The sequence below is a fragment of the Doryrhamphus excisus genome, chromosome 11 (assembly GCF_030265055.1).
Source record: "Doryrhamphus excisus isolate RoL2022-K1 chromosome 11, RoL_Dexc_1.0, whole genome shotgun sequence".
In the NCBI taxonomy this organism is placed as follows: domain Eukaryota; kingdom Metazoa; phylum Chordata; class Actinopteri; order Syngnathiformes; family Syngnathidae; genus Doryrhamphus; species Doryrhamphus excisus.
The window spans coordinates 6,177,365-6,192,331 of record NC_080476.1 but is presented as its reverse complement, the minus strand read 5'-3'; the positions used below and the strand labels follow the sequence as shown (position 1 = coordinate 6,192,331).

At 41.4% G+C, this 14,967-nt stretch overlaps 2 protein-coding genes across 6 annotated transcripts in view; both read right to left on the bottom strand.

The window, feature by feature from the left end:
* Window positions 1–1,984: 1,984 nt before the first annotated feature.
* Window positions 1,985–4,873, bottom strand: epd (ependymin). Its single transcript, XM_058087225.1, has 6 exons — window positions 4,736–4,873; window positions 4,628–4,659; window positions 4,402–4,539; window positions 4,135–4,321; window positions 2,475–2,556; window positions 1,985–2,390 (listed from the first exon to the last, which is right to left on the bottom strand). Exons 1-6 carry the CDS (start codon window positions 4,809–4,811, stop codon window positions 2,264–2,266), a joined length of 642 nt encoding a protein of 213 aa, XP_057943208.1. The 5' UTR covers window positions 4,812–4,873; the 3' UTR covers window positions 1,985–2,263.
* A 6,707-nt stretch (window positions 4,874–11,580) lies between these two features.
* The window catches only part of LOC131138617 (unconventional myosin-Ic-like), a 40,358-nt gene continuing 36,971 nt past the window's right edge, over window positions 11,581–14,967 (bottom strand). For all 5 annotated transcript variants that reach the window (XM_058087700.1, XM_058087704.1, XM_058087701.1 and 2 more), the window contains one exon: window positions 11,581–14,897. In XM_058087700.1, coding sequence (XP_057943683.1) covers window positions 14,871–14,897 — 27 coding nt within the window. In that variant the 3' untranslated portion in view covers window positions 11,581–14,870. The remainder of the gene's footprint in view (window positions 14,898–14,967) is intronic.

Below are 14,967 nucleotides of genomic sequence, written 5' to 3'. Positions count from 1 at the left end.
TGGTTCAGTGCAAAACACAGCCAGTGACTGATTTATGTTAGTCTAATACTACATGTATTTCCTTACATATATTCATTCTGTATTTTTAAATAACTATAGAAAATGAATGAATGACATTAGTGATTGGAAAATGTGTTATTTTTACTGACGTTAGAGCTTATGAGTCACTCACTGAAGTGAATCGGGTACTCAGTTCACTCGAGTCACTCCTCATGAAAAGTACATAGAAACTCGCCCATGCGCAACAAGTTTGGCAGCTGAGCTGTATTTCTCAGACAGCACACACGAGTCAGTGAAATGTGAGTCTTTGTCAAGTACCCGTGAGTCTTGGTCGAGTACCATTGAGACATGTTACCTGGTTTCCAGTTTTAACAGGGATGAGTCAGTGAATGAGTTAACAAATACAAGTGCCTGTGCGTCCCAGTTCAGTTTTCTACTTTTAAATGACTCCTTCATGGCTTGAACATTTCCAGTATACATACGTAGAGGGACATATTAACTGTAAAAATGTCTTGTGCCTTTAACTGGTGTGGAATGAAGCCCTGACACATACAGACCCATAAGGTGATGTAACCATGGGATGACATAAATGGTCATCATAATATTCATAGATATTACCATCAAAATGGTGATATATAATAACAAATAAACACAACATGACTCGTTCAAGACTCTTCTTCTTTGTATTGTTTCTTGAATTCTGTCATTTTTTTCAGTACAATTAGCGAATTAAGCTTGCTTTTATAGTTATTACGCCAAATCTCCACACTATAAGCTAGATAAGCTAGAACCAGGGAGCAATAAAGAGTGTGGAGGGATTTTTGATTGAGAACAAATGTTGCTTTGTTCAATATTGAAATATTTCTTGCCACCGTATGTTGTATATTTTTAATATGAGGTTTCCAGCTATTTTTTTAATCTATTGTGATCCCCAGAAATTATTATTTTCCCTCACCTTTTCAATGTCTGCACATTTTATTTGTATTTGCTAGTACATGTCTTTACTACTGCTACCAAACAGCACGATTTTAATTTTACTTAGGTTCAATCAATTATGTACTTAGGACAATCTATTATGATGGTTTTAATATGACCATTTCATCATTTTAATATACTTAATATGACTGGAACAAAAGGCAGTGCAAATAATACCAGCTGTAAGTCTTTTGTGACTTTGCAGATGTCATTGATGTACAAGTTGAACAGTTTTGGTCCCAGGATTGAGCCCTGGGGTACTGCATGCATAATATTTAAACATGCAGATGTGTGTTCTCCTAGCTTCACATACGTATTGTATTGCTTACTTACTTGTATTGCTACTTATCTTGTCAGCTAAGTAGCTTTTGATCCAGTTCAAAACTAGTCCTCTGATTCTGTACTTTTCTAATTTGTAAAGTTGCAAAAAAGTTCATATTATTAAATAATTCATTGAGAAGTTCAGACCTTACATCCAAGAAGAACTCTGTTTAGCGCCCTCATTTAAACTATACAAACTTTTATGAACCAGCCTTGTAAAAGCACCGGAATCAAGAATCTTTAGGAGCAGGAATCGAAAAGAGGAATCAGAACCAGAATCGGTCAAATTCAAATTACATCCAACCACTAGGCCACCATACGACTGTAAACAATTCTACCTCTTCTCATACACCAGACAAACATGGTGGTGGTATCATGGTCTGGAGCTGTGGTTTGATGAAGGGAAACTGGGCCACATATCGGTTTTCGACTGTAAGGAGTCCAAACACACCTCTAAGATGACAAGTACTCTGCTGAGGGCGCTGAAGGTGAAGGAGTGGTCAAATATGTCTCCACACGGGAACCTCAAGCAGATGAAGTAGTGCATGATGTTTTAACATCCACCAGTTCCACCATTGATGTCACCATGAGGAGCAGAAGACAATTCCAGTAAGAACCTATGTTATCATTTTCCTCCCAAACCTTTAACTGAACGACCAAAACAGAAAAAAAGAGAAACAACAAGGTCTTGTAGTAAATACTGACAGCTTCGATGTTTATTGTTCCATTAATCATTGTCAAAGGGTTTTGGAAGCAGTACTGAAGTGAAAACCACCAACAGTTAGTAATAATGATTAAGTGTAGAAATCCATGCCATTACGTCCTTTACAAATGTATACAGCGTGATCCATTTCAGCATAGCGCAGTGGAAGATCGGTTATAATGCAGCCTCATGCTAGAGTATCGAGGGTGTACATGAAATGAAGGGAAGGGATTGTGACGCTTGGGTGTGATGTTTGGGTTGTATTTACATGAACTCAGTCATAAAACCATATACTGTCCCTTCTGGTGTCTCCTCCACAGCCAATCCTTGGCAAAAGGACGGCACTGCAAGGAGATCGGGATCCTTGATCTCCTGTTCAACGTCCATGTTGCTGAAAAAAAGTGGTTGGTGTGGGAATAATAAGAATAAGAATAAGAATATTTTCCTTTTATGCTATACGAGCATACAGACATACCTGAAAATAAGCATTGTGTCTTCTGCCACGTGCATTAAGCTAATAGGTATACAACCCATCGATAAAGACATGATGCTCTGGCCTTTAAAGAGAAAACAAAGCATGTCAAGGCAGTCATAATGTATTTCTACTGTACTGAAGCTATGTCTGTCAGAAAATTATCTTTTGGAATTGCAATGACAGCAATACAATACAATACAATGCAATACAGGACTTTGGAAATTGTGTGTGGACTATTATGTTGACTGAAGGTCCCCCTGGTGGCGGTCAACGGCACCACATGTGATGACAGAACATTTTCATTGGACAATTAGTTAACCATGTGATGCCATTACTTTTTTATATCCATCCATCCATTTTCTACCGCTTATCCTCACAAGGGTCGCGGGGGTGCTGGAGCCTATCCCAGCTGTCTTCGGGCGTAAGGCGGGGTACACCCTAGACTGGTCGCCAGCCAATCACAGGGCACATATAGACAAACAACCATTCACACTCACATTCACACCTATGGACAATTTGGAGTCACCAATTAACCTAGCATGTTTTTGGAATGTGGAAGGAAACCGGAGTACCCGGAGAAAATCCACGCATGCACGAGGGGGGAATCGAACCTGGGTCTCCAAGCAGTATAAAATAATATATAAATTTTATTTTAGTTTCTTATTAATATTATTAAAATTATTATTTTTCTACATCTTTTAATAAAATATAAAGTATAAATAAATACCAAAGACACACTTTTTGTTGCTTGACTGAGTTACTGTAGGTTCAAACGATGGACAAGCACTGGTAGACACTGGTCTACAAGCAAAATACTTCCTGAACAAAAGTAGTGACATTTTTCTTCATTTTAGTCACTAATAAGAAAAATTAAGATATTGAGTATTGGGTAAAAATAAGCAATTTATGCAAAATATGGCAAAAACAGTTGTTTATCAGAACATATAGTGTGTCAACAAGCAACCACTTCTATCCAAACGCCTGTCTGCACATTCCAATATATGCATGTAGAGAAATTGACTTTTGCATCAGAGTTTCTTGGAAAGGCTGCACGCCGGGCAAGTGGTTAGCGCGCAGGCCGCACAGCTAGGAAACCTGAGTTCAATTCCACCTGCTGCCATCTCTGTGTGGAGTTTGCATGTTTGCATGCGTGGGTTTCCTCCCACATTCCAAAAACATGCTAGGTTAATTGGCCACTCCAAATTGTCCATAGGTATGAATGTGAGTGTGAATGGTTGTTTGTCTATATGTGCCCTGTGATTGGCTGGCGACCAGTCTAGGGTGTACTCCGCCTCTTGCCTGAAGACAGCTGGGATAGGCTCCAGCACCCCCGCGGCCCTTGTGAGGATAAGCGGTAGAAAATGAATGAATGAATGAATGAATGAATGAATGAAAGTTTCTTGGAAACTACAGGGCAGATCATTATAAGCAGCTTGTGGCAAACCTACAAAGCCCTTGAAGATCCACTTTTTGCATTTCCATCTAGATTTCTTTCCATTGAACTGTGAAGTAAGTGATGAGCATGGGGAAGGATTCCACCCGCAGGAATTTAAAAATGCTCAATCACAGGGCTGAGCATGAAAACAGACAAGCATGAAGACTCTTATGCATATCTACGGACAATTCAACATCTTTAAAGTTATCATTGTCTTGGTCCCACCTTTGACGTCTGGCGTTGGGATGAACCATATGTTGGCTTTTAGTCCTTCCCCTTCAATGGATGCGCTCCCAAAGACCAGAGTGGCCTGGTAAACAGCATTGCTGGGAAGAGCAAAGGGGTGGTATGTGGCTTGTAGTGCCTTCTTCTCACAGCTCTGGTTTTTGCTGTCGATCTTGTATAATATCCCCTGGGAGATACAAGCGTGACAGACAGAAGAAGAAAGTGAAACGGCAGTAGCGGCATTGGCTGGAGACACCATTGTCTTACCTCCTCAAAGAACACCAGTAAATCCACTTCCAAGGTTGCGTTCCATTGATTGCTACTGTTTGATCGAAACCGAAGTTTCTTATTCGTTGCGTCATACGTGTAGGGTGCAAGAGCTTTTACTTGATTCCGCAGTGACACCTGGTCTCATCCAAGAACATTGGGAGAGAAACAAATGATTTCCAAAATTGTTCCACATTTTGGTCTCAAGCATGAAGTTCAGACTCACCACAGACATGACTCCCGTCAAATTGGTCGGACCTGCAAGGCATACATCTCAATGACAAGGCTCCTGCATACATATAATGCAAGGAAAGAGGACAAGTGTAATTCTTACGGCAAGACTGATGGTGATCCGCACGGGTGGTGGCGGTCCAGCACATGAGGACAAAGAACAGAACTGCTGCATACATTTTCCCAGCTCCGATGGAAGTCTGAAAGGATGGCAGAAACAGGACTGAAGCGCTTCTGCCTCCCTGCACAGTTTGCAGAGCTTTTAAAGGGGCCGAGTGCAGCCCAAGATGACGTCAACAAGTCAGCTTTCAAAACAAGCACCCTGCTTTGTCCCTGCAGGTGGTGACCTCATAAAAAGGATTTGTTCAAGTCCTCATTTGACTGATTGATTCAGCTGTCCTTTGGTGTTTTGCCACAGGCCCTGCATCTTGTTTTCTTAAGTTTCTGCATCCAGCAATATGTTTGTTTGATGTTGTTTTGAACTTCACATTGTCTCATAGTGGTACGTATGGAAGTGTAACAGAAAATTAGGATTAATTGCTTTTATCCTGTTCTATGGTAATGGGTTAGTTTTTTTTAGAGGTTCACAATTCAACATGTCTGAAAAATCTATCTAATGTTAATGTGCAGGCTACAGAACACTGGAGGGACACAAGAGACAGCCGCTGTTTTAAACATAGCATGCTACCAAGCAAACTGGTTAGCCTCCAGTGTATTTATTGTAACCTTAAGAAAGGGTTTCAAACAGAGTGTGGAAGTAGGACAAAGTAAGAAGCCAAAAACGTACCACTTCCACACAGAATGGGAGGAGACATTTTTATGTCAGACATTTATTCTAAACTTAGGAAAGGGTTTCAAACAGAATGGGGAAGTAGGAAGTAGTAGTGTGTTCATTCATTCACTCATTCATTTTCTACTGCTTTTTCCTCATGAGGGTCGCAGGGGTGCTGGAGCCTATCCCAGCTGTCTTCGGGCGAGAGGCGGGGTACACCCTGGACTGGTCGCCAGCCAATCACAGGGCACATATAGACAAACAACCATTCACACTCACATTCATACCTATGGACAATTTGGAGTCACCAATTAACCTAGCATGTTTTTGGAATTGGAATGTGGGAGGAAACCGGACTACCCGGAGAAAACCCACGCATGCACGGGGAGAACATGCAAACTCCACAGAGATGGCAGAGGGTGGAATCAAACTCGGGTCCTCCTAGCTGTGAGGTCTGCTCGCTAACCACTAGACCGCCGTGCCGCCCCGTAGTAGTGTGTAAGAAGCCAAAAAGTTACCACTTCCACACAGAATGGGAGGAGACAACTTTATGTCAGACATGCCTTGGCTCATCAACGTGGCATTGCTGACATCCAGTCAATATTTAGTCAGAAAATCAATGATCAATTAGTGATTCTAAAAATCACGCTAGAGTGAGGAAGCAATGTTCGAACGATGATGTAGCTAGGGATAACTGTACAGTATGAATATGACTATAAAAGTGTTTCTTTTTGACACACAGCCTGCTCGCAACCCTTCCCCCCCACAGACTCTCCTGCTAGCTTGATACTGACCTCAGATTTCTGATCACCATTTAATTTCAATAAAAGTGATTAGATTAGAGTCAGCTTCGATTGCCATTGTATACTAGTGGCAGAAGCTATCAAGCTAAAGGCTAAATGCAGAATCCGGGTTTAAGACCTAAATATGCCTCACAGATTTATGATACGGGCATTTTAAAATTGTATCACTGATGAACACAACACAACATAAGCACAACTTGGTTCTTATCCTCTTAATTAGCAACCTCTATTAACATTGAAAAAACTCCAAACTCCAACTCTGTGCTTCTGGGGGTTCCAACGTCATCTGCTCTAATGCAGATGAATGTTTTTCTTTTTGTTCTGCTTAGAAAAAGGGGAGCCATTTCCTGCCCACCAACCGTACAAGTCAAGCCAGGAATGTGTTGTCGTCCGGAGTTGGTGCAGCTGTCTTTTGTTATTCTGCTCAACTTTCTGTCCCTGTTTCACCTCTACCCATCCAACCAGTGATTCTTAAATTCATGTTTTCTTTTTTTTCTGGTAAGATAAGGAAGAGCCATTCCCTCCCCGCCAACCGAACAAGTCAAGTCAGCAATGCGTTGTCGTCCAGAGTTGGTGCAGCTGTCTTTTGTTATTCTGCTCAACTTTGTATCCCTGTTTAATTTCCACCCAGCCAACAAATCAGTGCATTGCAATAAACAACAACACATTCGCTTACGTACAATTTGAATAACATGTCCTTTGTGGGCTGCACGGTGGTCGGGGCGCAGGCCACACAGCTAGGAGACCCGAGTTCGACCCTCGGCCATCTCTGTGTGGAGTTTGCATGCTCCGGGTACTCCGGTTTCCTCCCACACACATGAAATACAGACAGAAAGAAAATGGGAAGGAAATGCATAGCAAAACCAAGAGTGAGACTGAAAATAGACTGTGGGGTAAACTGAATGCTCAAGAGGGAAATTTGTTCTACAGAGATCATCGGGGTGGGGATTATGAAAATGAGGGAAGCCCTTCTACTGATGACCCAACCACGTGATAGTTTCTGCCTGCGAGGATTTCATATAGTGTCATGATACAACACTCGTATTAGATCATATGCTTATGACAGGTTGAAATTGTGACATGCATTCATAGTCACTCACATACAGTATTGTGACTGTCAGGAGCTCCTATGATCCATGTTGGACACCTTTATTAACTGATTTGCTGCCAAAGGCATACTGTATATATGATGATGCAACTCCACAATAGAAGAGATCACATTTGGTGCAGGTTTAAGCCAAAAAAAATGGCCACAAGTTGGTGCATTTTATTAGAATTCGGGCTGCATCTCTCCCACAGAAATACATGCTCTAGCAACCAGGAAGTGAAAAGGCATCTCGCCGTGGTTACACATTGAAGGGAAATTTTAATGCATACACGAACACTCAAACGTGTGTACACATACAGTTCAGTTGCAAATGTGAAAATTGTAAATATTTAATCTTGTTATATTTATGAATGAATGGGTGTCGTAAGCCGTACCAAGAGCAGCAAAGCGGGACATTGTCGTAAATGTGTGGAAAAGGTGCTGTCCATAGGTATGAATGTGAGTGTGAATGGTTGTTTGTCTATATGTGCCCTGTGATTGGCTGGCGACCAGTGTACCCCGCCTCTCGCCGGAAGACAGCTGGGATAGGCTCCAGCATACCCCCCGCGACCCTAGTATAAGGTACATATTATACATCCAAATAATTGCGAACCACTGCTTTAGGGTGATGTATTCTTCTACTGATGAAAAGTTGATTTATTTGAGCGTGGTTACGACAAATAAAGGGTGCAGACAGGGTGAACTTTGAAGCTTGTGAACACTGAATGTGCCACAGACAACCTTGGCAGAGTACAAAGGAAACACTCAGACTGCCCTCCTAGCAACAGATATGCCCAAGTGAAACTGGCATGGTTGCTTGAAACCAAGGCAGGAGAGGTTTTATGCAAATTTGTCAAATGTTTTGAAATGGTTTAGTCAAGTGTAATCTAGTGAAAGATCTTGTTTTTGCTTCTGATGTGTTGGGTGTCTTTCGCAATCCATTATAAATAGTGCAATAACCACAAAAGAACAAAACACAACAGCATTGTGCTCATTTTGATGTTATTGTGTACAAATAGGCTGTTATCAGCAGGTCATCATGGAACATCCCTACTCATCATTTCTGCAAATGTTGGGTGACTTCCCATTGTGAATAAACTACACCAGTCCCAAGTTAGGAATTCCTTTCCTTGTACAGTAATTAACAAGTAGCAACAAACTGTTCACCCAAAAACAAATAATACACATGCAGGCTTTCAGTTTGGTGTGCACTGGAAATGTACAAGCACACAAAAAAGTCAGTAAACCTTTATAAAAATGTGATTGTGAAAGGGGGAGAACATGGGTGGGAATCGAACTCGGGTTTCCGAGCTGTGTGGCCTGCGAGCTAACCATTTGCACACCATGCAGCCTTTCCAAGAAACTCTGATGCAAATGTCAATTTCTCTACATGCATATATTGGAATGTGCAGACAGGCGTTCGGTGGTGCTTGTTGACACACTATATGTTCTGATAAACAACCGTTTTTGCCATATCGCAGCGTATACATGTGGTAATACAGGTAAAATGTACTACATACATGTGCCACTGTTAAAAAAAAGCCCACAATTACACGTTTATGCCTCACTGATAATGTTTTTTCATCAAGCATTGAGATTTCCTACTTTGCTCGGCGGTCCTTGAATGCCCCGTGATTGCCGTCAGAGGTAAAAGTGAAACTTTGATGAATATAATATTGTTCTTCATACTGTAAGTATGTCAATCTTACACCACATCATACATTCAAAAAAAACCACTAACTTTTTTCCCCTTTTAAGATTCGGTGAAACTGTCTTCTAGTAATTAGTCATCAGTATCATGAGACTCCTGGAATATTCCCTTTAGGTGCCCAGTCAAGTCTGATGGCTGATCAAATTAAAATAAGTATTTTGAAATCAATTTCAATGACAATAAATTCCCTTTTTGGTTGGTGTGATATTGACTGTATGATGAAAAAGCTTCCACCTTTTCCAAAGGTGAAAAATGTACTTAGATGAGTATCTAAATGAGAAACCATGAGGAATATGACACAAATCTTTAAAGCAGAGTATTAACAGATATAACAAGAGAGTCAATAACAGTGTGGCGATAGACATGGGACCCAATGAATGGACAGACTAGGAGAGACAGTCTGCAATACAGTCACACTGGCACACTGGCACAGAGGAATTCGTCATATCAGTCAATTAAGGGTACTTTGAAGTTTCTGATTGAGCAACTTCCCCTTTTTGGCATGAATCATGTTTGTCACAACAAGACGCCGTAATACGCCAGAATACGCGGGAGAAAGAAAAAAAAAAACTCCAGACCTGTCAGGAACCGAAAACATGACGAGTGATATAAATTAAGCGCGCAACCTCACAATAACATGATGCTTCCACTGGCTCAGAGTACTCTTTCCACTGCTCCTCCAAGGTATGTTCATGTTCATCTTTTTTATATGCGCACGTGGGATAAGAATCAGGGTACATGCAATGGAATACATCTTGTCTATGATTATTTTGGGTTGTTTTAGTGGTGTATTGTGGGGTTCAGAATTGTGACACATTGAATTCAGTGAGTTGACTGATTAAAAGCTCAGATTGTTTTCATTTAAAGGGAAATTGCTGACAACTACTGCACATTTCAGACAGTTGGGCACAGCATTTTGACTTATCCAAAGCACAAATGACAGTGTACACTAGGGATTAGTGTCCGAGTCCACCCGCTTATGGCATAATAAAGCAAGAGTAATTGAGACGCATGTAAAAATGCCTACTTTTGACACATGGTTCGCTCTTTCACTCCGATTTTGGATCAACATTTGCAATAAAAGTGACTCAGATTCAGCTCCCTGCAATTGGCTGGGGACCAGTCCAGGGTGTACCTAACCTTTTGCCTGAAGTTAGCTGGGATAGGCTCCAGCATACCACCATGATCCGAGTGGATGGATGGATGGAGATTCAGCTCCAGAACCCTCCCCGCCTCTCTTCAATTGTCATTGTTCGCTCATGATGATGCAAACAAGCTAAATGCATAGAAGCACAATCTAGGTTATGTTCCACACACACTTTAAATGCATTCAAAGTATAAAATGTATAGGTACTCACCACTATTGAATGATAATGTAAGATGATCCAGATGGAATCGGAGTCGCAATTTAGTCCAGGGGTGTCCAAACTTTTCCCAACAACGGCAGATAAGGTAAACTCAAATAATAATGGGGGCCACAGAATTGTAGAATATTTTGACTTCAAAATGTGTAACTTTATTTTTTGTTTTGTTACTTCAATTCATCCATTTTCTACTCCGCTTATCCTCATGAGGGTCACAGACATGCTGGAGCCAATCCCAGCTGTCTTTGGGCGAGAGGCGGGGTACACTCTGGACTGGTCGCCAGCCAATCACAGGGCACATATAGACAAACAACCATTCACACTCACATTCATACCTATGGACAATTTGGAGTCACCAATTAACCTAGCATGTTTTTGGAATGTGGGAGGAGAACATGCCAACTCCACACAGAGATGCCCGAGTGGGGAATCAAGCCCGGGTTTCCTAGTTGTGTGGTGTGTGCACTAACCACTCAATTCTGTCACTAATACTGGGAAATGATTATGAAAATGACATTGACATTGCAATTGCCTACATAATTGCTTATTTCATCAAATTCCATGAACATGTTATGATCATTGTCTATATGTGCCCTGTGATTGGCTGGCGACCAGTCCAGGGTGTACCCTGCCTCTCGCCCGAAGACAGCTGGGATAGGCTCCAGCACCACCCTCGTGAGGATAAGCGGTAGAAAATGAATGAATGAATGAATGTTATGATTATTTATTAAAATGCGTTCACTTCATTGCTGCAAGTTTGAGGTGGGATTGTAACAAAACCAACAAAGCTAGTTAAAATGCTGGTCAAAATGCTCATTCACAATTTACCTTGGTGGGGCGTGGGTAGCGTGTAGGCCACACAGCTAGGAGACCCAAGTTCAATTCCACCCTCGGCCATCTCTGTGTGGAGTTTGCATGTTCTCCCCGTGCATGCGTGGGTTTTCTCCGGGTACTCCGGTTTCCTCCCACATTCCAAAAACATGCTAGGTTAATTGGTGACTCCAAATTGTCCATAGGTATGAATGTGAGTGTCAATGGTTGTTTGTCTATATGTGCCCTGTGATTGGCTGGCGACCAGTCCAGGGGTACACCAGTCCAATCAGCGGGGTACACCCGCCTCTCGCCCGAAGACAGCTGGGATAGGCTCCAGCACCCCTGCGACCCTCGTGAGGATAAGCGGTAGAAAATGAATGAATGAATGAATGAATTTACCTTGGTATCTTTGCGTACTACTAATAGTAGCTCAGGTTATTAATAACTGGTACTGCCGCACATGCTTTTCAGCAACCGCAAAGCTACTGCATTACGGCAAACAGGAAACCAAAACTAGAGTGCAATCTATCATGCGGAACATGACATGAAGCGCTGGTTATGCAAGAAGCGACTTCCTTCACTACTTCTGATCTAATATCACACTTTAGGAAGGATGGCTTGTTCACTAACTTGTATTGCATATTGTAGTACTTACAAAAACAGTGTTTATTTGTGAAATGCATCCTGTAGAAAAGTACATAATGTGTTCATAACACAGCATTAGTTAAGGGAAAAGCTACTGCCTATATTGCTATTGGTTGACATGGGTTATGATGTGCTGGTATATAATACATATTGCACATCTCAAGCTGTTTTTTTTGTTCAGTTTTTGAACCTGCATCCTTCTGGTTCAAAGGACCGAGGATATCAACCTAAAAATGTGTACATGCAAAAACTCTGTTGACCCAAACTGAGTTTATACCTCGTGTATCTGCAGATGACTCTTTGGTGTTGTGCTCTCGTCATTCTTTGCTGCATCCTGAAGCCTGCCGAGCTCTCAGCTCCACCTCATGGCCTCCTCAAGGCAAAATACAACGACTCCTTTCTCCTGGCAAGGTCCACCCGCAGCCGTGTCCAGCAGCTGCTAAATAAATATGTAAGTGATGAACAATTCCAAAAGATGGCCTGCATGCTCAGCTAAACTGTGAACTCAAATATTCTGATTTTCTCACCAGAAGGAGCAGCAGTTAGGAAACAAGCACTTTGAACACAGAGGTGGTCATTTAAAGGACCTTCCAGTGCTTTCTACAGACTTCAACAGCTGGCTCCAGCTTACCGTGAGTGACTGTTATCATCATTTATTTAACTAAAATTACCTTTATTCCACTTCTTGGTTACACTTTGTTGTGCGTCCAGGATTGGGAACGACTACATACCGTTCTGTCAGACTTGCAAAGCTACAAGAATATGCTGGAGTGGAAGAGGAAAGGTTTGGAGAAGGAAGAAATAGAGAAGAGGCTGGTGCACAGCACTTTATCTCAGAGCATCAAACACATTGAACTGGATGTGAGGGACCTGATGAGTCAAGTCAGCAATCAGGTATGCTCACACACATTTTTATCCTCGTTAGCATATGAAATGTTGACATTTTGCTTGAATGTCTAGATGAGCCACTTAAAGGGCAGGAAACTAACTTTCCCCACCGCTTGGACGCCTTCCAGCCAAGCAAGTAACTCTAAAACGGTGTGGGAAAGCCGAGTGGAAGGTTACATCATTCTGCGGGATCTGGACCTTTACCTCACCAGGCTGGCCCGTGACTTCCTCCTTCTAAAACATAGAAACACTGAACAAAAAGATGAGCTTTCGGTGTTGTGAAGTTAAGTGAAAGGGCTTTTCTGGGTTTTTCCCACAGTTTCTGCCTTGCCTCTGACTGTAAATTTGTGCTAAAATCCCACAACACAACAAATGACAACATCCTGTTTTGTCAGCCAAGCTCTTAATCTACTGGACTTTCCAAAGAATAATATATTTGCTATTTATTTGACTTATTTATTTCAATGTTGTTTCTCCTACAGAGACATACAGTGTTTTACATATTTAATATTTATAGAGTAAGCATGTGTTTGTATAAGGATGTCAATAAAATGTAGAAACATGCGAGGACTTCATGTATTCTTCCAAACAATTCATGCATATTTCCTCAAATAGTGGCCTCAATTCATTGTACACTTCAACAAATATGTAGCTGCAGTCATGGTAGACTTAATGTATTCCATCCCTGTCTACATTTACATTATCAAAAAAGGGAAAAATTCTGATCTTCCACAATAATTTACACCAGCACCCCCACCTCCAATCTGACATGATCTACTTACAGTATATGAAGGCCTGACTTTACCAGCTACAGAAAAGAAAAATGAAAGAAAAGGAAAATAATACCACTTCCACACTGAATGGGAGGAGAACCTTTTGTTCACTCTATCATGTTGGACATGCCATGGCTGATTCCATGCACTGTTAAGGTGATGTAGTGTAAGGTAATGTTTCATCAATGTAACATGACTGACTGTGAGTGACCAGAATACTACATATGACTTGTATTTCAATATTTGTCGACTAATAATGGGCCATAGTCAGCCACGAAACTGAGCTTTTGTAAAACTCCAGCTTTAGTATTTGTGTATGGATGGGTATGGATGTTTTAGTTCACGTCATGAGCAATGTGTGACATTATCTTATATTTTCAAAACTTAACAACAGAAAATTAGGTTTCATTGAGTGTAGTGGGAGATGTGTGGGCATGCACCGTATAACACACACTGCAATAATAAAAAATACATTCATGATGTTTCCTGGACTCCATATTAGTGTGTGCTGAGAAAGATAATGTACACTTCACTGCACACCCCACATCTCACTACATGGAAGCGTTTACAGGCTTCTGAATGGCCAAAATGTGCATGTGCAGCCAGATGAATATTTTTATGTGGCTTTGCATGGACATTTTTAACACCACAGTGGGGGAAATATATGTTTTTGTGTTCATATGGACATAATACAGTGGTTTCTCTGTGACTGACAGGTACGTACTCATTATTGTGACATCTGCTGACAAGAAGAGAAGGCTTGTTGCTGGAGAGCGAGTGGAGAAAGTTAGAGAGTGACATTCAGATGAGATTTATTGCATGCAGGACAAACGCAACTGAGGAGTGTCCTTTAAATGATGATAACATCATGCAATACAGAATACTATATATTATGATATTGCTTTACCATTCATTCATTCATTTTCTATCGATTATCCTCACAAGGGTCGCGGGCATGCTGGAGCCTATCCCAGCTGTCTTTGGGCGAGAGGCGGAGTACACCCTGGACTGGTCGCCAGCCAATCACAGGGCACATATAGACAAACAACCATTCACACTCACATTCATACCTATGGACAATTTGGAGTCACCAATTAACCTAGCAGGTTTTTGGAATGTGGAATCGAACTTGCGTCTCCTAGCTGTGTGGCCTGCGCGCTAAACACTCCTCCGCCATGCAGCTGGCAATGCTTTTCCAATTATATTAAATTAATATTAACATATTATATAGGCCTTACACCAAATAGACGTGTGGTAAGCTCTATATGATCACTATATGAGGAAATATGGTATGATTGTATTGGGGGTTTTTTTAATATAAACTGTGCGCTTGTGGTATCAGGGGTGCTTAACCCTCCAGTAAGCAAAAAGTGTGTGGTTCTTCATGTGTTGTTGATCCGAGGAACGGTCTGTGGGACAAAATCAAATTGAATGCAGTAAGTCGGATGTTTTGATATTCCATAATGATTCCGATTCTTC

What these genes read in the sequence shown, in the direction of transcription:
- epd (XM_058087225.1), bottom strand. Translation starts at nt 4,811, where the DNA reads ATGTATGCAGCAGTTCTGTTCTTTGTCCTCATGTGCTGGACCGCCACC. An exon ending in TGACGGGAGTCATGTCTGTG is followed by an intron (nt 4,540 to 4,627) that starts GTGAGTCTGAAC and finishes GGATGAGACCAG; the next exon opens with GTGTCACTGCGGAATCAAGT. An exon ending in CCCAACGCCAGACGTCAAAG is followed by an intron (nt 2,557 to 4,134) that starts GTGGGACCAAGA and finishes TTCTCTTTAAAG; the next exon opens with GCCAGAGCATCATGTCTTTA.